Source organism: Bos grunniens, chromosome 11 (assembly GCF_055505025.1).
Source record: "Bos grunniens cultivar Pamir isolate PY7600 chromosome 11, Bosgru_T2T1.0, whole genome shotgun sequence".
NCBI classification, from domain to species: domain Eukaryota; kingdom Metazoa; phylum Chordata; class Mammalia; order Artiodactyla; family Bovidae; genus Bos; species Bos grunniens.
This window is the reverse complement of record NC_141175.1, coordinates 20,168,098-20,194,457: the sequence shown is the minus strand read 5'-3', so window position 1 is coordinate 20,194,457 and position 26,360 is coordinate 20,168,098. Positions and strand designations below refer to the sequence as shown.

Genomic DNA, 26,360 nt, shown 5'->3' with positions numbered 1-26,360 from the left:
ATGGAGTAAAGTTTCAAGACTCAGAGTGTATTAAAGCTTGATCCATCGAGACAGTCATCTAGAGGGGCTCAGAGAGTGACTGATAGCTCTGAAGGAGTCTTTTTCTTCCTTAAACCATCAGGGACCTAGTTTCACAAAGGGCGTAAGATTGCTCTGAGGCAAAATGAATCATCATGGCAAAGTGCCACTCAGTGGGTTTGGCTGAACCAGCATTGCATCTTTTCTTTTCACTCATTCAGAGAGGAGATCAGAATGTTGTTCATCAACATTCACAAAGCTGGAGATGTACTTCAGAATGGATTTCCAGGTTCCTCTTTATTGCTTCTTGCTGAGTCTAGTGAGGGATGACGAAATGACTAATTCTTGAGAGGCCTTAGAATCACTGTCGAGGACCATGGTAGAATAATAAGTATGTTACATACTAACTGTTTAGAAATTGGTCTGTGGGTTTAAAACACATAAAGATTTAAAAAAAAAAAAACAAGGCTGAAAATACACAAGTAGCTCCACAAAGTTATTGGCAGAATAAATTCCACCTGTAAGAGAAAAGTCTGTTTAGGCCCAAATTTGGCTTAAGCAGCAATTTGCTTATCTGGTACTCTATACAAAGATGATGTCTCTGAAAAAGAATACATTTTTAGTTTATTCTACCAGATGAACTGAAAGATTTTTGCTAGAAATAAATGAAGCTTCATATCAGCACCACACTTCAGAAATTTGACTCAAAAATAAAGCAGCAGAAGAGACAGAGGCAAAAAGAAAGAGGAGGAGGTTATCTTCAAATTAAAAAATAAAGATAATGGAACAGTTTACCTCCCAGGAGTTGGGAATCACAACTCAGAAAAAGGAGATGGTTGGAAATTCTAAAACTTAATTTTCACACCTGTTTTCCTCTTCTGAACTCGACTCAAGTCAGAGTAATGGCAGAAAGACAAACCCATGGCCCGCTTGGAAGAAGAAACAAACCACATCAATACTCTCTACTCTGGATTCCACTCCCCTATGTTGTAAAGTGAGTTTTGTCAGATTTGTTGTTGTTGGGCCCACCTGAATATTAACAGAACAATTTAATGGAAAGAAATAGTTCACACAGGATGAAGGTTCAAGGGTCTTTAAAGCCTTTTTTTCCCTCCTCCCTTTGGTTTCTTTTTTTTAAGGTGTGCTCAACTTTCTGGAATAACAAAAACAAAACAAAACCAAACACAGAAGAAAAACAGTCCCAAGCAGCCCACACACACAAAACTCCCCTGGCATTATCTTCATCACCATCTCCTAGAACAATCGCACCTTTTGTCATTTCTGGTGGAGGTACAGCTGCTGAAGAAGCCAAGACTTATTAGAGAAAGCTAAGACATGAAGGGAGGGAAGAAAATGCTTCCTTTGTTAACGAAAAGCTGTTTCCATTTAAAAGTTTCAACATACTATGGAATAGTGAATGCACTTTTGTGAGCAAACGCAAAGCGTACAATGAAGAAAAGCTGCCTGTCAACTAAATAAACAGTCATCTGAAGGCATCCCAAACCTTCTCCACTTTTCTTGAAAAATGTAGGGGAGATGGGGGAGGGAGTATGTACTATTAGTAGCCACAGTGGAGGATGTGTCTAAAACGTATAGTAAATATGACACATAGGGCTTCTAGAGGGCTATAGATCCATTTAATTACAATATTAAGAAATCCCAAGGTGAATATGTTTTTTAAAAGACCACAAGGGTATAATCAATTGCTCTAGCATGTATTAAAAATGGCGTGCTTGGGAAAGCATTTTATTGAATTTCACAAATATTCCGCTGAGTTTATTTTCCTTCATGAAGCAATGCCTGAAGACAGGTAAGGACAAGCTAGAGTTTCTGTTACACAACAGCAGGCTCTTGTGATAAACCTGATTACAATACCCTGTCAGAGGTGAACTTCCTGCTTTGCTATTAAAAAAAAAAGCACAGTGCCACACCCTTACTTATTGTTGTTTCGAAGCAAAAATTCAGCTGAGAAAAAGCTAATGCTACATGCACCTGTTAACCCAAACCTAAAATAAGGCTTTCTATGGCAAAGGGAAATTAATAAAGAATAAAACTATGTCAGAAGAGATGACAAAGCACTGTAATATATTACTTATGGAGGAAGGATAAAATGAATTCCACACGCATTATGATTCAGAAAACAGTTCAATTCGCATTTCTGGTCTGCTAGAATTAACTTAATTGTTGTAAATCTATTAGAAGTAACAAGAAATATACTTTTTTATATTTAAAATCTAGTCTTCTGAAAGCCTATGGTGAATACATTACTTTACGTGAAATATAGTCTTGGTCGTGGGGATAAGACCATTTTAGAAACATGCTGTCGACTTGCCCAGACCAAGATAAACCTTATGAACAAAAACAAATTTATGAACCGATGACCAACTGAACAGGAGAGGGTCACTTGGTTTGGCCTCAGGATCAGAGTTGGGAAAAACCTACCGAAGTTCTCCTTCTTAAAATGCATCTGTCCTCCAAACATTCTGCTTATTGTGGAATACCTACATTTAAATTCACCTATCTGTACTGAAGCATATTAAAAGCTGGTATCCAGAAGAGCAGACAATCCCCAAATAATTTCCATTTGATCTTGGCAGGGTTACATGATTATTTTTGCAGCAGGCTAACCTTTGTCACTGGGCTTCCCTGGTGGCTCAGTCGGTAAAGAATCCACCTGCAATGCAAGAGAGCTGGGTTCGATCCCTGGGTTGGGAAGATCTCCTGGAGAAGGGCATGGCAACCCACTCTAGTATTCTTGCCTGGAGAATTCCATGGACAGAGGAGCCTGGTGGGCTACAGTCCACAGGGTCGCAAAGAGTCAGGCACGACTGAGCGACTAAGCACAGCACAACCTTTGTCATTACTCAGTTTTCCTTAGGCAAGTACAAAACTTGGTTCTCATTCCTTCTCCTGGGAAGCAGAGTTTGGGGGAGGCCTGGGCTGAGCACACTGGGTACTGACACAGGATCAAACTAAGTCACAGACACTTCACATGAAATCACTGGCTTCACTCTGCAAACATCAGGTATTATTTTTCTAAAAAAAAGTCATCCATGTAGCCTCAAACATACATTTTCTGACTAGGGTAATTTACTATTGGTTTCGGTATATGGGTAAGCAGTACGAAGAACTGATAAGATTATTAATCTCACAAGCTGGTTTTCATGAGTGATACTGACACACCCATAAATTGAGTTTGTAAATGTCCTTACTTATAAGCAGAAATTACATCCCTTATGCATTTACCACTAAAATATCAGTGGAATGCTCTTTTATTTTTTCAGCCAAATGCCACTAATAGCCTCCTGATACATAATAAATATAAAAGAAGCAGACTGAAAGCTTACTATTCAGGTAGAAAAAAATCCCCAACAAATCTATTTGAACTCTTCTCTAAAGTATTTAATTCTGTTTTTCAGCTATTTCAAATCATTTAATCCACAAACACAGAGTCCTTTTCCATGTATACAGAACTGTATTATATATGAGGTCTTATGTGTGTGTGTGTGCGCACACGCCTGCTCAGTCATGTCTGACTTTGCGACCCCGGGAACTAAAGCTCGCCAGGCTCCTCTGTCCATGGAATTCTCCAGGCAAGAATACTGGAGTGGATAGCCATTTCCTACTCCAGGGGATCTTCCCGACTCAGGGACCAAACTTGCATCTCTTGCATCTCCTGCATTACCAGGTGGATTCTTTACCACTGAGCCATCATGGAAGCCCATGAAGTCTTAAGGATGACAAATAGAAGTACTACATGATTCCTACTGTCAAAGAGTAGCTAGGGATGCAAAGAATATACAAACAAATCAACTGCTACATCTGCCCATGGACTCCTCCTTTAGTACTCCCTCTGTGGTTCTCCCTCCAGAGGCAACTATTTATCCTGAATTTTGCTTACCATGAACTTTTAAAAAAAATAGTTCTATCATACATATCAGAGCAGATCAGTCGCTCAGTTGTGTCTGACTCTGCGACCCCATGAATCGCAGCATGCCAGGCCTCCCTGCCCATCACCAACTCCCGGAGTTCACTGAGACTCACGTCCATCGAGTCGGTGATGCCATCCAGCCATCTCATCCTCTGTCGTCCCCTTCTCCTCTTGCCCCCAATACCTCCCAGCATCAGAGTCTTTTCCAATGAATCAACTCTTCGCATGAGGTGGCCAAAGTACTGGAGTTTCAGCTTCAGCATCATTCCTTGCAAAGAAATCCCAGGGCTGATCTCCTTCAGAATGGACTGGTTGGATCTCCTTACAGTTCAAGGGACTCTCAAGAGTCTTCTCCAACACCACAGTTCAAAAGCATCAATTCTTCAGTGCTCAGCCTTCTTCACAGTCCAACTCTCACATCCATACGTGACCACAGGAAACATATAAATATACCTACATATTTAGTTTAACTTCTTTTTTGAGCTTAACAAAAATAGCATCATACTGTACATAGTTTCCTAAGACTTGCCTCTCACACTCGACAGAATGTTAGGTTCATTCCTGCTGCTTGTATCTAAGGTTATTTAATACACCATGTCTGACTATGTCACATTTTATCCCTTTTTCTGGTGACAGACATTTAGATTGTTTCCAGTTCTATTTGTTTGTTTTTTATTCATCACCTAGCTGCCTTCTTTAGCCTGTTAGCCTTGTATCCTTAAACACTAATCTCCATCAATAGACAACTAGTGAGGTAATTGTGGCATATCTATTCTGTGCAGCTTCCAGAAAAATAAAAAGTTAAAGTTAGTAGTTAACTGCAGTTATACAAAGATTAAAAGAAAACTAAGATCATGGCATCTGGTCCCACCACTTCATGGCAAATAGATGGGGAAACAGTGTCAGACTTTATTTTTGGGGGCTCCAAAATCACTGCAGATGGTGACTGCAGTCATGAAACTAAAAGATACTTGCTCCTTGGAAGGAAAGTTATGATCAACCTGGACAGCATATTAAAAAGCAGAGACATTACTTTGCCAAGAAAGGTCCGTCTAGTCAAAACTATGGTTTTTCCAGTGGTCATGTATGGATGTGAGAGTTGGACTGTGAAGAAAGCTGAGCACCGAAGAACTGATGCTTCTGAACTGTGGTGTTGGAGAAGACTCTTGAGAGTCCCTTGGACTGCAAGGAGATCCAACCAGTCCATCCTAAAGGAAATCAGTCCTGAATATTCATTGGAAGGACTGATGCAGAAACTGAAGCTCCAATACTCTGGCCACCTGATGTGAAGAACTGACTCATTTGAAAAAACCCTGATGCTGGGAAAGATTGAGAGCAGGAGGAGAAGGGAACAACAGAGGATGAGATGGTTGAATGGCATCACCAACTCAACGGACATAAGTTTGAGTAAATTCCAGGAGCTGGTGATAGACAGGGAGGCCTGGCGTGATGCAGTCCACGGGGTCACAAAGAGTCGGACATGACTGAGTGACTGAACTCAACTGAACTGAAGAGATTATCCCTATTCTTAGAAAATATACACTAAAATATTTAGGGATGATGTGCCATATAAATGTAACTTACCCTCAATGATTCAGAAATAGAATTGCAGAGATAGATACAGTGATAGAACAGCACAAAGAATAAAACTGTAGGATAAAATAGTAATAACACTTGAATCTGGGTAAAGGATATATTTTTATTTTTGCAGCTTTTTTATAAATCTAAAACTATTCCCAAATAAAAGTTTATTTTAAAAAAAAAGCTCTCTAAAGATATACCATGTTCTTGGATTGGAAGAATCAATATTGTTAAAATTACTTTACTACCTAAAGCAATCTACAGATTCAATGCAGTCCCTATCAAATTACCAATGTCGTTTTTCACAAAACTAGAACAAAAAAATCTGATAATTTGTATGGAAACACAAGAGTCTGAACAACCAAAGCAATCTTGAGAAAGTAAAATGGAGCTGAAGGAATCAACCGATTAGAATACTTCCTTGTTAGGAAAATAAACTATACACAAAATAAAACTAAATACACAAAAATAAACTAAAAATGGATTAAAGACCTAAATGTAATCATCAGAGACTATAAAACTCTTAGAGGAAAATATAGGCAGAACACTCTTTGATATAAATCCCAGAAAGATCTTCTATGACCCACCTCCTAGAGTAATGGAAATAAAAACAAATGGGACTTAATTAAACTCTAAAGCTTTCACACAGCAAAAGAAACCATAAACAAAATGAAAAGACAACCCTCAGAATGGGAAAAATAACTGCAAATGAATCAATGGACAAAGGATTAATCTCCAAAATATACAAGCAGCTCAATACCAGAACAAACAACCCAATCAGAAAATGGACAGAAGACCTAAACAGACATTTCTCCAAAGAAGACATTTAGATGACCAATAAATGCATGAAAAGGTGCTCGACATCTCTCATTATTAGAGAAATGCAAATCAAAACTACAATAAGGTATCACCTCACACTGGTCATGGCCATAATCAAAAAATCTACAAACAATGAATGCTGGAGAGGATGTGCAGTAAAGGGAACCCTCCTGCACTGTTGGTAGGAATGTAAATTGATACAGTCACTATGGAGAACAGTATGGAGATTCTTTCAAAAACTAGGAATAAAACTACCATATGCCCCAGCAATTCCACTACTGAGTATATACTTTGAGAAAACCGTAATTGAAAAAGATAACATGTACCACAATGTTCACTGCAGCACTATTTACAATAGCTAGGACACAGAAGCAACCTAGATGTCCATCAAAAGATGAATGGATAAAGAAGTTGTGGTACATATATACAATGGAATATTACTCAGTCAGAAAAACGAACACATTTGAGTCAGTTCTAGTGAGGTGAATGAACCTAGAGCCTTTTAACAGAGTGAAGTAAGTCAGAAAGAGAAAAAAAATATCGTATATTAATGCATATATATGGAATCTAGAAAAATGGTGCTGATGAACCTCTTTGCAGGGCAGGAAGAGAGACGCAGAGGCAGAGAACAGACTTGTGGACACAGTGGGGGAAGGAAAGGGAGGGACAAATTGAGACAGTAACACTGAAACATATATGTTGCTGTATGTAAAACAGATAGCTAGTGGGAAGTTGCGGTGTAACACAGGGAGCTCAACCCAGTGCTCTGCAACAACCTAGAGGAGTGGGATGGGGGTGGGAAGGAGGTTCAGGAGAGAAGGGACACGTGTACTTACGGCTGATTCACACTGTTGAATGGCAGAAAGCAACACAACATTGTAAAGCAATTATCCTCCAATTAAAAATAAAATATATATATATATATAGAGAGAGAGAGAGGCTAATTCCTCCAAAGAAAAAGCTCTCTAAGATACAAGTGAAAAAGGCAAAGTGCAATAGTTATTGTTATCCAGATATAGTCTCATTTTATTTTAAGCTTATACTTTCTATCAAAATCTCTATAAGACATCATTACCCTCTTTTACTCCTGCCTCCTCACTCAAGATTAATTTAAAACTAGTCAACAAAAGAGATTGTTATTAGGGTGAGAATTTTGTATAAACAAAAGTTTATAAACATGATCCTCCAATAACATGGTCCAGCTGGTAGAAAATTCAGAAGCAAAGATTAGACAATATTTGTGAATAGAGATGATAATTTTCAAAAAAATCCAGGAATAAATGAGCAATTGGATACTTTCAGGCATTCAAGAAAGAACTGTTTAGGTAACAATCAGCTAAAAAGCATCTGAATATTGACTTTATTTCTAAATGTCTAAAAAGTAGTATTTGGAACACTTCTATTTCTGCCCTTAAAGCACTAACTACTTTCGGAATTGACTTCCCATGATAAACAGAGAATTGGAAAAAATATATAAGGGGACTTCCCCCTGGTAGCCCAGTGGTTAAGAATCTGCCTTGCAATGTACGGATGCAGGTTTGATTCCTATTTGGGGAACTAAGATCTCACATGCCCTGAGCGCTGCAACTACCGAAGCCAGCACCACTGAAAGGCCCAGGTGCCGCAACAACTGAGACCGTGCGCTCTGGGGCCTCGGCCCAGAACTAGAGAGCCTGCACGCACTACTGAGCCCATATGCCCCAACCAGAGTCCATGTACTGCAACAAAAGACCCCACAAGATGCAACGAAGATCCTGCCTACTGCAACTAAGACCCGATACAGTAAATAAATAAATAAATTTTTTAAGAAAAAATATATGAAACAATTTCAGGCATTAGAAAACAGGAAGCACAGGATGATATGCCCTGAAAGAGAAACAAATGGCTGCAGGATGTTGCCTAGAGGCAGTCTGCAACCAGCAGTGCAGGGAGCAGGGAATGAAACAGAGCCCCGTGTTCTCGCTGAGTTAGAGAGGGATTAGAGTTCCTGGAAGCTGGGGTGGCTGTAATTTGCAGACAGAGTAAGAGTGAGGATGCAGATGCACAGAGAACTCTGGAGGTCTGCAAAGCGGTCCTCTCAAGTCTTTGGCTGAGTACCAAACTGTGCATGCTTAAAAAAAAAAAACCAAAACCTGAGGCCAGGGGAGAAAAAAAAATCACTGGATCTTTTCCCCCAATGAATCCAGACAATTCTCAGAGCTCAGAAAAGGCACCAGCTGGAGTGGAGAGGCTTCATAATAGTGGGGGCACTAGCTAAAGTCTTTCAGAGGGACATCACTTAGTAGGAGGAGCTAAGTTAGTCCAAGAATAAAGGCTCTGGAACAGCCATAAAAAAGCTTGAAAACAAGCTTTTAAATGATCAAACTGATATCCAAGCTACCTAATCATACACCAGAACAAAAATCCAGTATCCATCAACACAAAATTCAAACTGTCTGCATCCAATCAAAACCACCAGGCATGGAAAGCAGGAAAACATGCCACACAATCAGGAGAGAAACCAGTCAACAGCCTCAGAGGTAACAGAATCCATAGATGAGAACCTTCAAACATCTACTGCAAATACTGTCAATAAACTGGAGGATGAAAAAGAAAACATAAACATAGCGAGAAAATTAAAAATAAGGCTAAAATGGAATTTCTAGAAATGAAAATCATGGAATCTGAAATGAAAAAAACAGCAGATTACAAATTCAAGAAGTAAAGATCAGTGAATTTGAAGACATCACCATAGAAACTATACAATACAAAACATAATGAGGGGGGTGGGAAAAGAACAGAAGGCTGTACTTCGAGTTTGAGACTACTATGTACAATGACCTTGGCAAACAATTCTACCTTCTGAAGGGTTTGAGCTTCCCTGGTGGCTCAGTCAGTAAAGAGTCTGCCTGCAATGCAGGAGACCCGGGTTCAATCCCTGGGTCAGGAAGATCCCCTGGAGAAGGAAATGACAACCCACTCCGATATTCTTGCCTGGAGAATCCCATGGACAGAAGAGTCTGGCGAATTCCAGTGCATGGGATCATAAAGAATTGGACACGACTGAGCGACTAACACTTCACTCTGAGGTGTTTACTCACATGTATAATTTGGGAAGATGGTGAACCATACTCATGCAGAGGTTTAGTAAGGATCATAAATGTCTCTTAAATAAACTGAAAACAACGTGAAGCCTGTGAAGGTTAAGAAAGCCTATGAAAAGAATTCCTTAAGTGGGCAAATGCAGGATAATATTTAATATTAATATTTAGTACCCTGAAAACCTGATGAAGAACAAAGGGAATATAACCTTTGAGTACTATAAATAGTGATAAAGACTCATAATTAAAAGAACAGAAGATCTTCCACTGGAAACATGAAAAGAGAGCTAGAGGAGGACGAATGTAAACAAAGGACTTAAAATAGTGCCTCTCAAAACAAAAGTGCCGGCGCTCAGTCGTATTTGACTCTGCAATCACATGGATTACAGCCCGCCAGGCTCCTCTGTCCATGGGATTCTCCAGGCAAGAATACTCGAGTGGTTTGTCATTCTCTTCTCCAGGAGATCTTCCTGACCCAGGGATTGAACTCGGGTCTTCCACACTGCAGGGAGATTCTTTACCATCAGAGCCACCAGGGAAGCCCTAACATAGTCACTTTCAGTTCTTTCCTCCACAGCAACAAAGTGAGCAAATAATAACAACATACATTGTTTTTTTAAATTTGAAATTAGTTCAAGTTCTCTATATTTCTGAAATTTCGTCTCAACAGTACACTTATTGGCAGTGCACACGTCTCACACTAAAGCTGTATTCTGAGAACAGCCTAAACAATGAAGAAACCACAAAAAGAAAATACAAATAATAGTTCTACTCTTTATTAAGATATGATCACTGTTCCATATTTGAATAGAACAAAAAGTGGATGACTTTTTTAAACTTCAACATGAAATAGTAAATCAGGAGACGAATATAAATCACCAATTACTCTAATGTCTCATAAGTGACTACAAAGTAAAAAAGAAAATAATTTACCTCTATGGCAAAGATTCCTTTGTCACGTCCATATAATTTCATCTCTTCTGGAAAATGCTGAAAAGCATGTATGTAAGGAATATGTTCTTCTTCAACAAATCTGTATTTTTGAAAAAGTTTCAATATAAGATATGTACTGATTTGGCAAAGTAAACAAAAGAGGGGAAAATGTTATATTTCCAAGACAAGGTAAGAAGCAGTTGAGTATACTGTATATCTCAAATAGATTTAAGAATAATTAACCTGAAAATATCTGTATTTCTATTCCCTTGTGCAGAGACAAGATTTAGTTGATTATCTAATAATCCCTTCTGTTTCTGCCCAAATAGATAAAATATTTCTAAAAGGTGTGTTTATCTTATTTGCCAATTTACCAGGCTTGTAGATATGGCATTCCTTCTGTCTATCCCTAGTTTCTCTGACGTGATTAGTTTCTACTCATCTTTTAAATCACTTCTTCAGGGAGACCTTTTGATCTCTGTTTTCCTTGTTAGAATACCTCCTTGCCCACCATTTGGTCCCCAGTACCTATGACAGTACACGGTAAGTACCTGTCACTGGAAGAACAATTAAAGAAACACTTGTTTACCACTGTCTCAATGTCTGGTACATAGTAACTGGTCAACTATTTTGAGTAAATTACTGAGTTTGAAGAAGTTAGCACATAAATATAAATAAGTATTCATACATACTTATCTACAAGTCATTCATTCATTGGACAGAAATTTCTCAAGTCCAATAATATATACCCAACACTATTTGAGACACAGCAGCGAACAAAACAAAAACATATTCTTGTTCCCATGGAGTTTACATTGCACTGAGAAGATAAAGATGACAAAACAAATAAGTGAAATATACAGTATGTTAGGTAGGAGGAAATGGTAAAAAGAAAAACAGGGATAAAAAAAGAGCAGTGGGGTAGACTGACAGTGTCTCATTCGCCCCTCCTAACCAAGAAACCAATACTCCAGTCATGACCCCTGGAGATACTATCTCTACTTATAATACTATCTTACTTTCCAAAAGCTTCAATCTGTGACAGACTGACATTTAACAAACTAGTTATTCATTACAGGCAGTTTAAGCAGCACTGCATTAGAGTTAAGTTGTGTCCACTCAGAAAACATATCCGGAACCCCTTCACTTCATTCTAGTTCTATCACCGCCACCCTAGTCCAAGCCACTACCTCTTCTTGTTCTAAGTATAGAAAAGACCACCCAGTCTCTCTGCTTCCACTCGTGTCTACCTAGAATCCACTTTCCTCATAGTTGCCTGAACAATCTTGAAAACATAAACCAGATCAGATCATGTCTTTCCTGTTAAACTCTTTGGTGGCTTACTATCACACTTAAAGGCAAACTTCTGATGGGTATGGGGTTTCCTCTTGGAGTGATGAATATATCCAGGAAATAGAGGTGATGGCTGCACACCCTGCGAATATACTGAAAACCACTGACTTGTATACTTTAAAAGGGTGAATTGTATATAAATTATACTTAAAAAAAAAAAAATCCAAACTCCTAACTTGGTTTACAAAGACCTATGTCTGGTCCTGTTTATTATCTCCTTGCCCTCATCTTCCTCCTACTCCTTCAAATTCGCAATCCCATCACATCAGCCTCCTCTGCTCCTGGATAATACAGAGCTTGCAACCGCTTTAGGGCCTGGCACTAGCAAACTCTCTTTACCTGGAATGCTAGTACTTCTGATACTCAACAGCTGGTTTTATTTTCATTCAGAGTGCAATTTAAATTCCACCTTCTCACTGAGGCCTTCCCTAATAACCCATCTAAAGTAGCCATCTGCTAACAAACACATGAAAAGATGCTCAACATCACTCATTATCAGAGAAATGCAAATCAAAACCACTATGAGGTACCATTTCACCCCAGTCAGAATGGCTGCAATCCAAAAGTCTACAAGTAATAAATGCTGGAGAGGATGTGGAGAAAAGGGAAACCTCTTACACTGTTGGTGGGAATGCAAACTAGTACAGCCACTATGGAGAACAGTATGGAGATTCCTTAAAAAACTGGAAATAGAACTGCCTTATGATCCAGCAATCCCACTGCTGGGCATACACACTGAGGAAACCAGAATTGAAAGAGACACATGTACCCCAATGTTCATCGCAGCACTGTTTACAATAGCCAGGACATGGAAGCAACCTAGATGTCCATTAGCAGATGAATGGATAAGAAGGCTGTGGTACATATACACAATGGAGTATTACTCAGCCATTAAAAAGAATACATTTGAATCAGTTCTAATGAGGTGGATGAAACTGGAGCCTATTATACAGAGTGAAGTAAGCCAGAAGGCAAAACATCAATACAGTATACTAACGCATATATATGGAATTTAGAAAGATGGCAACAATAACCCTGTATACAAGACAGCAAAAGAGACACTGATGTATAGAACAGTCTTTTGGACTCTGTGGGAGAGGGAGAGGGTGAGATGATTTGGGAGAATGGCATTGAAATATGTATAATATCATATATGAAACGAGTCGCCAGTCCAGGTTCGATGCACGATACTGGATGCTTGGGGCTGGTGCACTGGGACGACCCAGAGGGATGGTATGGGGAGGGAGGAGGGAGGAGGGTTCAGGATGGGGAACACGTGTATGCCTGTGGCGGATTCATTTCGATATATGGCAGAACCAATACAATATTGTAAAGTTCAAAAATAAAATTAAAAAAATAAATAAAGTAGCCATCTGGTCATTCTCTATCACATCACCCTATTTAAATCTTCTGAACAGCATTCCCTTGTCTGATTCACTTATTTATGTATTTGCTTATCTGTCCTCTCCTCTAGTCTTAAACTTCAGGAGAGCAGGGACTTTATCTATATGGTTCACAAATGTATTTCAAGGGTCTGGACTCTAGAACAACACCTGCCAATAGTAGATATTCAACGAATATTTGTGGAATGTATATATGTTGGCTGTTTTTACTTAATTATAATTATTAAGTACAGGGTCCTTTAAAGGCTCCTCAAGGGTTATGAATTAATCTAAGGAGGATGCTGCTAAAGGATTTAACAGAGAAGTGATATACAGGATCAGTATAAGATACATGGGTATTGTGGAAAGGCTAATAATGTAGGCCCTTCAAATCAATGTTCTTTAAATAGTTTATTCAGGGTGTAGCAATAATAGTTCTCAAACTTTGGCATCCCTTAGAATCCCCAGATGGCTTATTAAAACAGAGATTGATTACCAGGCCCTGTTCCCAGAGTTTCTGACTCAGAAGGTTAGAATGGGTCCAAGAATTTGCCTTTCTAACAAATTCCCAGAAGCTGCTGATGCTGCTGGTCAGGACCACACTTTGAGAACCTGTGACTTAGAGCTCTTTTCCAAGAAAAGCAGGAGAGAGTGGTAAAGTCTTTCTTCTACTCCTTCAAGCAATTAAACCAGGTCTCAAACTTACATGTCCCACAGAACAAAATAAAAGCCCTCCAGCTAACTAGATCTAATCTTCTTGAAGGCAGTTTACAATTCCCCTTGGAGGGGGAAGCAAGGAAAAGCAAGGGAAAAAGGAGGGAGACAGAGGGGTGAGGAGAGAGGCAGAAGAAGAGGGGAAGAGAGACAGACAAACGTGTAGGATCTTATCCCATCCCTCCAACCACATAAAATATTCTCCCTGAGAAGAATTTTTGGGCAAATAATTTTCTCTATTATTTCTGGGTAACTATTATTTCTTCCTGGTTAGATTTCTCGGGGAGTTTTGTTACCCACTTACAGATTGCCTTGTATAGAATAGCTACGCTTTCATCCAGCCCCAGTGACGCGATCCTTCCTGTAAGATCCTTCAGGTTACCAGGAGGAAATGGACAGGAGAGGCACAAGATTCACCTGGGAGGTGGCTAAGTAATCCAGGTGAAGACAGAGACAGAGGGAATGGGGGAAACATGGTTCTCAGAGTTATTCTGGAAGTACAATCGAGAGGACATATTGATTAAACTACATGCAGAGAGAGGAAAGATCCAAGGATGGGTCTCAGGTGCCTGTATGAGATGAAACAGGGTATTCGTGAAGAAGGCAATCAGTGGAGGAAGAGATGAACTGAGGAGAAAGATGATGAAGGAGTATCCAGCAGGCAGCCGATTATGTGAATATATGGGTCTGGCCCTCACTAGACAAGTCTGGGCTGGAAATCCAGATCTGGGAGTCGTCATCGTACAGATGGTAATTAGAGCCTTGGGGAAGGGTGAGATCACCAAGGAGGGCGGACAGAACAAGATGAGGTTTTAACGTAACAGTAAAATTCACTGAATCATGGACTATCTGCATGTCAAGTTAATCACATCTGAGAAAAGCCTTGTTATTTGGTTGATGTGGCCAAATTCAAAGGCACTATTCTCATTTACTGGAGGCACTTTATTTAATCAAAGGGCCTAGTGCCAGTGATGATGATGACGATAAAGAAAACATAAACAACAATCACTAGAACTGAGTTCTTGTTATGCACCAGGTACGATGTGCTTTTCATGTGGTGCTAAGCACTGAAAGTAGTTTCAACTCTCTGAGGCAGATATTATTAGTAACCTCATTTTACCAATGAGGAAACAGAGGCAGAAAGAAATTAAATAACTTACTCAAGGTCCTATAGTAGGTAAGTGATAGAACCAGGATTCGAACCCAGGGTTCTGGTTCCAAATCTATTCTCTGAAAATCACTCCACACACTGAGAAACTCAAATGTTATTATTTAGAACACATAATGAGCAAGGAAAAATGAACACATTAATGACTGTGGTACATCTTCTACTTAATGAGAAATTCTTACATACCATACCATAATTTATTCATTACCTATAAAACCCTGCAGATAATCTTGAAAACTGTACATGCTAACTATCCACATAACAGGTTCTTCTAATAGCTTTGTTTTCCATTTTAGCTTATAAACACAGACAACCTATCTTTTAGCTCTTAACAACACCAAGGTATGCTTTTGTATAACTACTACTACTATTTGCCATGTGAAGGTCATCTATTCATCTTCTCTCTTAAAAATGAAAAATACTTAATAATACTGTGCAGGTACTTAAATGTCACTTTTCACCTTCAAAGCATTTTATTCACATTGAATGATAAATTCTCTAATACCCCAAGTAAAATAAATAGTATTATTTCCACTATATAAATAAGGAAACCCAGGAGATGAATTCTTAGCCCAGGGAGAATTACATTTCAGAGTCAGAATTCAGACTACCTAATCTTTCCCTTCCTTAATTGAAGCCTCCTGGTAAAATCCAAAATATCCACAGGCTGTCACACAGATAATCAGCAAAAGCATCATCGTAAGAGGCCCAGCTTACCTCAAAAGATCTGAAAGAGTAATTGTCTCTCTCTGCCAAAGTAATGACAGATAGCAGAAGGCTAGCGTCTGTGGTACACTCATCTTCATGACCCCCTTCTCCTTCCGCAACGAATATTCCACTCCATCAAGAGACCCAGAACAGACAGAGGTCGTTTCTTAAGGGACAAATGGAGATTTTTTTTTAAGCGTAAGCAACTATTTTGGACAAGAAAAGAAGAAAAACAGCAAAATCCAAAGAGGTATTTTAAATATCTTAAAATTATTGATAGAATCTTTACACAGAGCAACTTGGCAATAAAGGGTAGTAATGATTTGGAAGAAAACTGGCCAAAACGTTACGTGCTAGTTCTCTGTGGGAGTGGGGTATGTGGAGAGTCTAAGGAGCGATCTGTTTTTTCTGGATTTTTTGTAGTGAACAGGAGCAAGTTTTCAAATAAATAAAAGGACAAACAATTACTAAGCGAAGCAAAAACGTGTCATTCCTTTGTCCCCTTCTCCGACAGGCTCTCCAAATAGCTAAGGCAGCACCTCTCCCACTCCCATGCTCCGGGCGTCCTCCCCCGCGGCATCATTTCATCCTCGGTGCATTCATTCCACAAATACTTGTCCATCTTACTCTGTGCCTCTCTTCCAGGTCTGGGGAAATGACTGTACAGTATCTCATCTCTCCTTAAACTCACATACTAGTAGTGAGGGACAGTAAATGACCAAAAAAAAAAAAAAACCTGAGAGACAGTGGTTAAGTGCAACATGGAAAAACAGCAATGTAGGGGCATACAGAGTAATGGGAAGGGAAGAGACCTGTGCTTTTTCACATGGGTAGTCCCAGAAGCCCTGTGGGGAGGGTGACACCTGAGCAGAGACCTGGCTGAAATCAGAGAATAAGGCTCAAGGATCTGGGAAGGAACACAGAGTCTATCAGCAGAGTCAACCTGAAGGAACAGCACGGAAGCCAGTGTGGTAGAGCACCATGGGTGAGGGGGAGCGGCAGGAGACGACCACAGAGAATTGTAGACGATAAGAAACCAAACTGTTAAAGGGCTTTGTTGGCCATGATCTGTCTTTCAGATTTTCAACTAAGTATAATAAGAGTTTTTGGGAAACTTTTAAACAGAAGAGCAATATAATCCCATTTATGATTTTTAAAAGGTTACTCTGGCTGCTATGAAGAATAGAATTAGGGGACGGCACACAGGAGACCATGATGCCAGGTCTGCAGCAATGGGTCCTCGTGCTGGAGTGGAGATCCTGTAGATGGTGAGGGGCAGCTGGACCCTGGACATATTCTGAAGGCAGAGTCAGAAAGACTTGCTGATGGACTGGATGTGAAGTATGAGACAACAAGGGGAGACAAGTAGAAGTCTAAGGTTTTGGGGCCTGAGCAAGAAGAAGAATGGAGATGTCACTTACTAAGACAAGGAAGGAGGCAGAAGATCAGGCTTGACCAGAGAAATCAAGATATCAGACCTGCACATGTTAAGTGTAAGACTTTATTAAACATGCAAATGGAAATGCTGAGTAGGCAGCTGAATATAAAATTCTAGAGTTGAGAGGATAGGAATTTTAGAGCTGTTGGATATAGCTGGTGTTTAAAGCCAGGAGTGAGGGTAGATGGAAAAGCGGGACTAGGAATAACCCTGAGAGACTCCCAAGTTTTCTTAAGCAAAAACTCTCCTATTTATCCCTCAAAATCCCCTTTTCTAAATCCTGAAGATCCTTTCTTCATAGCATTTATCAGGAACTGCCCTATTCTTTTTCACGTGTGCATTTATTGTCCAGCTCCTCCCAGGACACTCTATGGAGCTTGAAGACAGACAGTATTGCTCACCATGGCATCCACAGAGCTCAGAACAGGCTCCAGGTGGAGAAGGAACCCAATAAATATTTGGTGACCAATGGTCTAGCAGCCCTACTTCAAGATTTCATCTTAGTGAAATGATTTTTAAAACATGCAAAGGTTCAGGGTCAAGGTGTGTTATGACAACACTGTTTATAATAAGAAAACAATTTAAAACAACATAAGTGACTAGAATAGAAATTTAATTAACTCCATGCAATGAAAACAGTGCATAACAATGTACACAATGCTTTGTGTAAACGCACTGGACTGTTCTCCAGGTACAGCTGTTGGACCAGGTATATTAGCATCACCTGAGAACACGGTAGAGATGCAAATTATTGAGCTCACCGGCCCTCCATCCCTACCATCCTCCGGTGGATGCTAAAGGCTGATGACTACGGTTTTAAAAGAATATACAGGGACACAGATTTCTATAAAATATTATTTTAAAAACTTCTTTATATATTACATATATAAAAACATGTAGGAACTTCCAGTTAAGATGGCAGATTGAAAACAACACATTAGCTTCTGTTTTGTCCCACTTTAATTTTAAAAATATATATATACAAGAACAAATAACATGGAAAAAGAGATAACAGCAATAAAATGTTAAAAGCTGAAAAGCAAATGGACAGGTGAATATTGCCTTAGCAGTGCTGAGAAAGTTGAATTCACAGCCAGCAGTAGGGAAGGCAGAAATCAATGTAATTTTCCCTGGGGACCTCTAAGGAAGGCTCAGGAGTTGGTTAAACCAGGTAGCCCTGGAAAGTGTGTGAAATAGGACCAACACCAGGAGGACTGCTTGGAAGCCTGACTAAGAAGTTATACACCCAGACTCCTTCCCAAGCTCCATGCAGCCAAATGACTGCTCCTCCCCAATCTTGCCCGAAAATAGGAAGTTTCTCCTCCAGAGACCCTCTCCTCCCCTGAGGCCTTCTTCCCACCCATTTCCCAGGACAGTTGAGGTTATACCCTCCAAAAAAAAAAAAACCTCAGAGATGTTTCTGGAAAATCTGGTCAGCTGAGGGGTAAAAGAGTTAAAGATGACAATGCTGGAGGTTCATCAAGAAAATAAACCAGAGCAGAAGTGACAAGACTTACTGTGGGTAGAAAGCTTTCGATCAACTTTTCAATCTCCATTCTTAAACAGGACTAGCCTTCTTAGGCTTGCTAAGCACTTGAAGAAACCCTCTAGTATAAAAAGGCAAAGAAAGAAAGTGAAGTCGCTCAGTTGTGTCCGATTCTTTGTGACCCCATGGACTGTAGCCTACTAGGCTCCTCCATCCATGGGATTTTCCAGGAAAGAATACTGGAATGGGTTGCCATTTCCTTCTCCAGGAGATCTTCCTGACCCAGGGATTGAACCCAGGTCTCCCGCATTGTAGGAAGACGCTTTACCGTCAAATCTTCAAATCAGTGGGAAATAACATTAATATTCTCAGCAAAATAAGAAAAGATGCTCCACAAATTGAGGGTGTGTACCAAGAAAGAAGATGAAGTGAGATAAAGAAATGAGAAATTTAACCACAGACAGGTGACAGACTTCTCGGGATGGTGGTAAAGAGATCCCCAAGACAGAGGTCTGGAGATACATCATTCTCGATCAAAGCAGCTCAGAAGTTCCAGGATCTATTATGGAAGATGAAATTGACAGAATAAGGAATTGAGAGATTGTCAGAATTGAGGGGAAGTGTGGAGATACATTAGTAACAGATTATAGATTCATAGTTTCACTAAGTTGTATTTGACTCTTTTGTGACCCCATGGACTGTAGCCCACCAGGCTCCTCCGTCCATGGATTCTCCAGGCAAGCTTTCTATTTATTTATTACTAATCTGTAATCTGGGCTTCCGAGGTGGCTCAGTGGTAAGAATCTGCCCACCAGTGCAGAAGACATGGATTTGATCCCTGGGTCGGGAAGATCCCCTCGAGAAGGAAATGGCAATCCAATCGGACATGACTGAGGGACTTCACTTTCACTTTTTACTTTCATGCATTGGAAAAGGAAATGGCAACCCACTCCAGTGTTCTTGCCTGGAGAATCCCAGTGATGGGGCAGCCTGGTGGGCTGCCGTCTATGAGGTCACACAGAGTCGGACACAAATGAAGCAACTTAGCAGCAGCAGCAGCAAACAAATTATCAACTCTGGAAAAACCAATGCATATACAGAAAAAGTAATCATAGTAAGCTATATGACTCAGCTCTGATGAATATTCATATACATTTACAATTTAAGCACCAAAAAATTGACCAAGCAAAAAATTATATTGGAAAGCTAGAGAAGGAGAAATTCATAATTGTGTACTGGTAATTATGTGGCAGGGGGTTGGGAGGGACAGTGAGGGATGAGTGAAAGAGCTAAGGCTTCATCATCCACAGTGGGAATTTAATCACTCATGTGCAAAACGAGAAATCAAGATGTAATAACAGAAGCATGTGATACAGCGATACAGCATTTAAAAAAAGTTGAAAATGAATGCCTCTGGGAAATGGGACATTTGAGGGAGATAGTAGACTGCAATTTATTTTTATTTGTATAACAAGTCCTATAAATCTATTTGAATCAACATGCATGTAGAATTTTGATCAAAAAAATTTAAAGAATCAAGAAGTAGTTCACATTTTTGGAAAACAAAACTCGTGCTTTCTCTCTCTATATATATATGAATAAAAAATCTAAAATGTAGAAGAATACAGTAATAGTGGTTATTTTGGGGTGGTACAATAACTCGTGAGTTTATTTTCTTTATGAACATCTGTTTTTTTTTTTTTTGGCCAGGCCACACAGCTTACAGGATCTTAATTCCCTAAAGAGGGATTAAACCTGGGCCCCAGCAGTGGAAGGGCCAAGTTCTACCCACTGGACTGCCAGGGAATTCCCATGAATATCTGAATTTTATAGTTTTGCATTAATAATGAGTTGTTTTAATAGTTACATTTAATAGAAAAATGAAAATAAAGCTCTAAGGATCATCATTTACTAAGAAACAAACATGCAAATCCCTAACATAGGTAAACAATCATGATGTCTTACTAAAAAGGCTTGGATGGTTTCAGAGTCCTAGTTCTCTGAGATTTTTTGAGTCAGGTGGCCTGAGGCATGGAAAAGGAAACCCCACATGCCACACTGCCCAATTATCCTACGACCTAACTTCTTTGGACACAACATGTAACTTATTTGATAACTATGTCATTGTGCAGTCCATCAAGAAATGCAGATATGCTGAAGGAAAAAAAAGGAAATGACAAAAAATAAAAAGAAACATGGATATGCTGATAAAAGGAATTTTTAATCTCTGGAGGGTGAGGGGCTTGCAAAGAAGCAGTCCATACTAGAAATGTTTTGTTGAAAATTTTACATAACCACACGTAATGCAGACTTCAACAATTCCTAACACCATGAAGTTTGCAGGCTGTCTCCCAAACAACTCTAGTAGCACACATCAAGACCTTCACAATCTATAATAAAATCTTTCTCTGTTTTCCACCACGTTTCTTTGTTTTTGTTTCTAAAAGTAATGTAGAAACAACTAAAATCATGAATAAATGCTCTGAGGAGAAGGTCTGTATCTGTAACCTTAAAGACACTCCTTATCTATTTTAAATTATGGAATTAAACCAGAAAGTAAGACATACATGCACGTGCACACACACACACACACACACACACACAATATGGTGATCTGATTCAGCCTGCGTTAGTGTACACAGAGAAACTGGCAGCTTATCTTTGACTCCTGTCTATCTTACCACATGGCTAAGTTCTATTAGTTCTCTGCTACAACTTTTCTCTGAGCCCACAGCTATCTTACTTGAGTTAGCCTCCTTTTTGGATCTACTTATTGCTTGAAAAGTCAAAGTGTTAGTCATTCAGTCATGTCTGACTCTTTACACCTCATGGACTGTAGCCCGCCAGGCTCCTCCGCCCATGGGATTCTCAAGAACAGCTCCTGGAGTGGGGAGAAATTCCCTTCTCCAAGGGATCTTCCCGACCCAGCAGAGATCAAACCCTGGTCTTCTACAGGTAGATTCTTTCCCACCTAAGCCACCTGGGAAGCCTTACTGTTTAGTTCCCTTTAAAAATCACACCTAAAAGCTCATGTGGAAACAATGTACCTTTTTAAAAACTGCCCTAACATTTCACTCAGTTCACCTTTCTCCTTGCCATATGATTCAACAAATCATTCTTCCTTGCTAGGCCAAGTTCCCTTCCTTGGAATATGAAGAGACAGGACTACATTACATTATTTCTAAGATGCACAGCCAGAGTGTTAGTTTGTCATCTTTACCTGAATGTGATGCTTTGATGATGGGGAAAGGCTTTGGAGTGCGGACATCAGGCTGAGACTCTGCTCCACTCTCAGCAAAAGATAGACAGCTCATGTCACTCAGCAGCTCAGGCTCACTCTCCCAATCTGAATGGCTCAAATTATCTTCTAATACCTGTTTTGTAAAAGAATATAAATTATGATTATATTGGAATTACAACATAATTCATTTCCACAAACTGTAAACAATACTTGAGCATCACAAACACCAGAGAAGGAACCACTCTAGAGACCTGCAGTCATCTGCCTGGTCCCTGAGACCAAGAGAGCCAGACTTCTGCACGTGCTCCTCAGCAGCTCCCAGCCATGTTTCTCAGATAAGGACGCCAAACAAGCATGAGCAGAGAAACAGGCAGACACAACAGGCCTAGTTCTCTCTGTAAACACCTCTCCTATAGCTCTAGCATCAACACCAATAAAAACATCAAGTGTCAATAATGACTCTAGACACACTAAGGCTTGACAATCATACATTATCTCTTACCATGATTTAATTTTTCACAAGTGTATCGCTGAAATAGCAGTCAGAATGTCTCTTAGAAAGGTTAGCTGGCCAGCTACCTAAAGGCCTCATTAACTGACATGACTTGGGGAGCTGATCACAGTCAAAAAGCCATGCTCTCAGTCATGTAGGCCAGAAACTTGATCTCACTGTGAGGAGATAAAGCTCATATTAAAGGAACTCACAGAGAATGAGACAGAAAAAAGAACCCAGGGACAGGATAATGCTTGTTTCTTCTGTCAAGAACATCCCCTCTGGTAGGTGAGCCCACAAGGGGCCAGGGAACCATAAAGCTGGCTGATACATGGAGATGACTGAGAAAACTGAAGCAATCCTAAGGAAACTCCCACACCACATGCTCGGCCCTCTGTCAGCCTCTGCGCCCTTCCCTGCTCCCATCTACAGCAACGTCTCCCTCTGTGCACTTGATTCCACCTCTCACTGTTGTTCAGTCGCTAAGTTGTGTCCGCCTCTTTGCAACCCCATGGACTGCAGCATGCCAAGCTTCCTGGTCCTTCCTGGAGTTTGCTCAGACTCATGTCCATTGAGTCACTGATGCCATCCAACCACCTCATCCTCTGTTGGCCCCTTCTCCTTTTGCCCTCAATCTTTCCCAGCATCTGGGTCCTTTCAATGAATATTCAGAGCTCAGTCTTGGTCCTCTTCTCTGTCTTTACTCCTCAGGGATGTTATCTGGTCTTGTAGTTTAAATACCATCCACTACGTATACTGTTTTCAATTCTAATGTGCACTCCCCCATCTCCATATTTTAACATCCCTGAAATCAGGAATATCTTACAGTCAGCGTCATGGCACAATTTAATTTGCAGCATTTTCTTTTTTCTTGGGGGTACTTAAAAATAATGGTGCATCTTACAAACAGTGGTATTTTAGATTTGATTATAGTGTGAGCTGACAACTTCCAAATTTGTATCTCCAGTCCAGATCTCTCCCCCGGAACTGAAGTGTATCTGAGGACTCCACATTTCCTCCTGGATGTCCAATAGCTGTCTCAAACTTACTGCTTAAAACTGAACTATCGTTATTCCTGCTCCATCTGCTATTTCTAAACTTTTCATTCCTGCAATTTCTAAACGTCTCATTTCTTTCACTAAACTCTGCGTGTGGAACCTATGAGACCCTAACCAAACAAGTAAACACTGGGCCAAGTTTCCAAGCTCTTAACAAATGTGTGTCAAACAGAGTCAGAATCCCTTGACAGTCCTAGAGAGTAAGAACCACACATAAAACACATCAAAGCTTATCAAACCTGCATTTCCCAGCAGTGGAATCCTCCCCTATTCCAAACAAAATGATCCATGGCACATTTAATAAGCAGTGAAAAGCAAACTGCTAAAAACATAACTGCTTTGATGGACAGGGGTGGGGTGGTGAAGGATCCAGATGACAACTGAGCTGAATCTTGAAATGCCAGGTAAAGCAAGCAGGTGTTCCAAGCAAAAAGAATAACATTTGCAAAACAGTTTTTAATAGTACAATGGTAGAAACTCCTTTAAACTTCTATTTAGAAACTTAACCACAAATTTATGTTTCAACTGGTCAAATAAGAAGTCAAAAATCCAATGCCTACATCACTGACCCTGTCCTTCTGGACTATAAATGAAACCTCTTCACTGAAACTCCTCTGAAAACCATAATTCAGGTAAGGCTGAACCTCATCTTCATTTCTATCTCTCACCAGATATGTCTTTTGGTCCCACTTGTCAGACATGTGACTTACCGTAGTTTTCCTTCTGCTGGTATAAACTGGGTTTTTACAGTATGCCTGCTTGCTCTTCTGAAGGTAGCGCTTCCAAAAATTATGCAAAACTTCATTCTAATGTGGAAGAGAAACAAGAATGCTTCAGGTTCTGATGAAAATATACTGGCACATCCAGACCACAGAACCTCTATTCTCTTGTACTTTACATACTGCTTCCATCTAAATGTATTCTTACCTTTCTTACTTAAATTTCCTTGAAAGAATTATCATTTCAGTATCAGGTGTATGAGAAGCACTGAATATAGTCTTCCTAATCTTAGATTTTAGGAAAGGAAGGAACTAGTTCCTTAAAATCACCTAGTTAAATCCCTTCTTTTTACAAGTTAAGTAAATTAAGATCCAGAGAAAGAAAGTCACTTATGTGTGACTACACTTTTAGATAGGAGCAAAGTTGCTATTGCATTTAGTGACCTACTGACACCCCCTTCCTCCTCCTACCCTCTGTCCAAGCAAAAGTAAAACAAAACAAAGCAGCTTTTCCATTTATTCATCACCTACTAGGCACAAGGCATCCATAAGCTTTAACACAATCCTGCAAAACAGTTATTAGCTCATGTTTTACCACTGAACACACTGAGTAACATGACCAAAATGACCCATGAATAGGATATAGAGTCAGTTCTGACTCTGGAGCCTGGGTTATCATAACACCATTCCTGTACCATTTAGCTGGTCAGGTCTAAACACTCATACTTATTGGTTAATTTCAGAGAAACTGTTTTTAGGATTAATCTTGATAAAGTAGGTATCAATAGAAAGCTATATAGGTGTAAACCCTACTGAAGCTATTTGGTGGAACTACCTGAAACCATTTATTAAAAAACACTCATACATCGGATACCTATGCCAGGAGAAACCAGATTCACAAACCTGCAGGCTACCAGCAATCTTACCTAAGCAATGGCTGTCAAGGTTAAGGCTCACACTTGGGCTATGCACTGGCCTATGGGTCACTCTGCCTGCCTGCTGCAGACACTCATTGCTTTGAATAGCAAAGGCTGCTTTACCGATCTTCTCTTGGTGACTTCAGTAGTTGATCTTTCTTCCTTCGCTTTTTGCTCTTGTTTTCATTTATGAGCATAGTGCTATATAATGTCCTTTCACTCATTCCACATACACATGGAAACTTCTCTCCAACTAAGCTGACTCCAGCGGCATCAGCGTCACCTGGAAACTTGTTAGAAATGCAGATTCTTGGGCCCTACTCCAGACCTGCTTATCAGAAACTCTGGAATGGGGTCAAGCAATCTGTTTTAACAAGCCTTCCAAGTTGATTCTGATACACACTCAAGTTTGAAAACCACTGATTTAATGTATCACTGCACAAAGTGCATTTTCTGGAAGTCCTGATGAATGCTACTCTCCCCATCTCACCCCCTAACACACCAGAGGATTTTACTCTCAAATTGTGAATACTGCACATTGCATCCCCTAGGAAATGAAACAGCACATTAACACATAAAAGGCACCAAAAAGTGCACAAAGTTATTTGTTTTATTTTAACCTAACGTTTCCTAATTATCTGAAGACTAAAACCTTTCTTACTTTCTTTTGGATGTACTGCTTATTTACACCCTAGAGAACACATTTTGGGGATTACTGGTCTTGCAAAAGGATTAAAGAAAAATTATCAGAAAAATTATTGTTTCTAATAGGCCAAGTGCTATTACTGATAACCCTACTATTAATTCCACTCTAAGCCTACTGTTCTTCAAACAACAAAATGAAAGGTTAACATGTGAACTCAAATGGACTTACCTTTAACTCTGGGCCTACTCCAAGGCTCTGTAAGGCTTCTGCTTGTTGATAAAGTATGTGCTGAAAACCTTCACACACATACCAATCCCAGCCTTTCTCTAAATGACAAATGACAGACTTCAGACATCTGAGTTTCTTACTAAATGCAATGCTACTGCACAGTTACAATTGTGTTTCACACACTTCAGCTGGAATTTTTTCATATCCCTGAGTAGAGTTTCCATTCTTATACTCTTGCTTCCAATCTGGCAAATCTATACACAAATGCTAAAGTAAATTTAATTTTTCTGAAATATCAATATAAGGGCAGCAAAATGGTTAGTCACCACATTAAAAAAAGAAAACAAGTTTTATAAATGTACTGAACAATGCCCAGCAGAAGCCTAAATGAAAGGATACTCAACACTCAGCCACTGTTTCTCCTCCGACTCCTCTGTTCCACCTCAC

The 26,360-nt window shown here is 39.7% G+C and overlaps 1 protein-coding gene across 9 annotated transcripts in view; it reads right to left on the bottom strand.

Moving 5' to 3' along the window:
- TAF1B (TATA-box binding protein associated factor, RNA polymerase I subunit B) overlaps nt 1-26,360 on the bottom strand; it is a 55,176-nt gene that overhangs the window by 21,926 nt on the left and 6,890 nt on the right. For 5 of the 9 annotated variants that reach the window (XR_015135771.1, XM_086323500.1, XM_086323502.1 and 2 more), the window contains 5 exons: nt 25,914-26,011; nt 24,114-24,209; nt 21,832-21,985; nt 15,697-15,853; nt 10,363-10,462 (listed from right to left, as the gene is read on the bottom strand). Coding sequence is in view for 8 of the 9 variants with exons in the window: in XM_086323499.1 (XP_086179625.1) it covers nt 10,363-10,462; nt 15,697-15,853; nt 21,832-21,985; nt 24,114-24,209; nt 25,914-26,011 (605 nt within the window). In the remaining variant the exon portion in view is untranslated. Of the gene's footprint in view, nt 1-10,362; nt 10,463-14,115; nt 14,138-15,696; nt 15,854-21,831; nt 21,986-24,113; nt 24,210-25,913; nt 26,012-26,360 lie in introns of those variants that run through there. The other 4 variants (XM_086323504.1, XM_086323503.1, XM_086323505.1 and 1 more) reach the window with 2 other exon arrangements.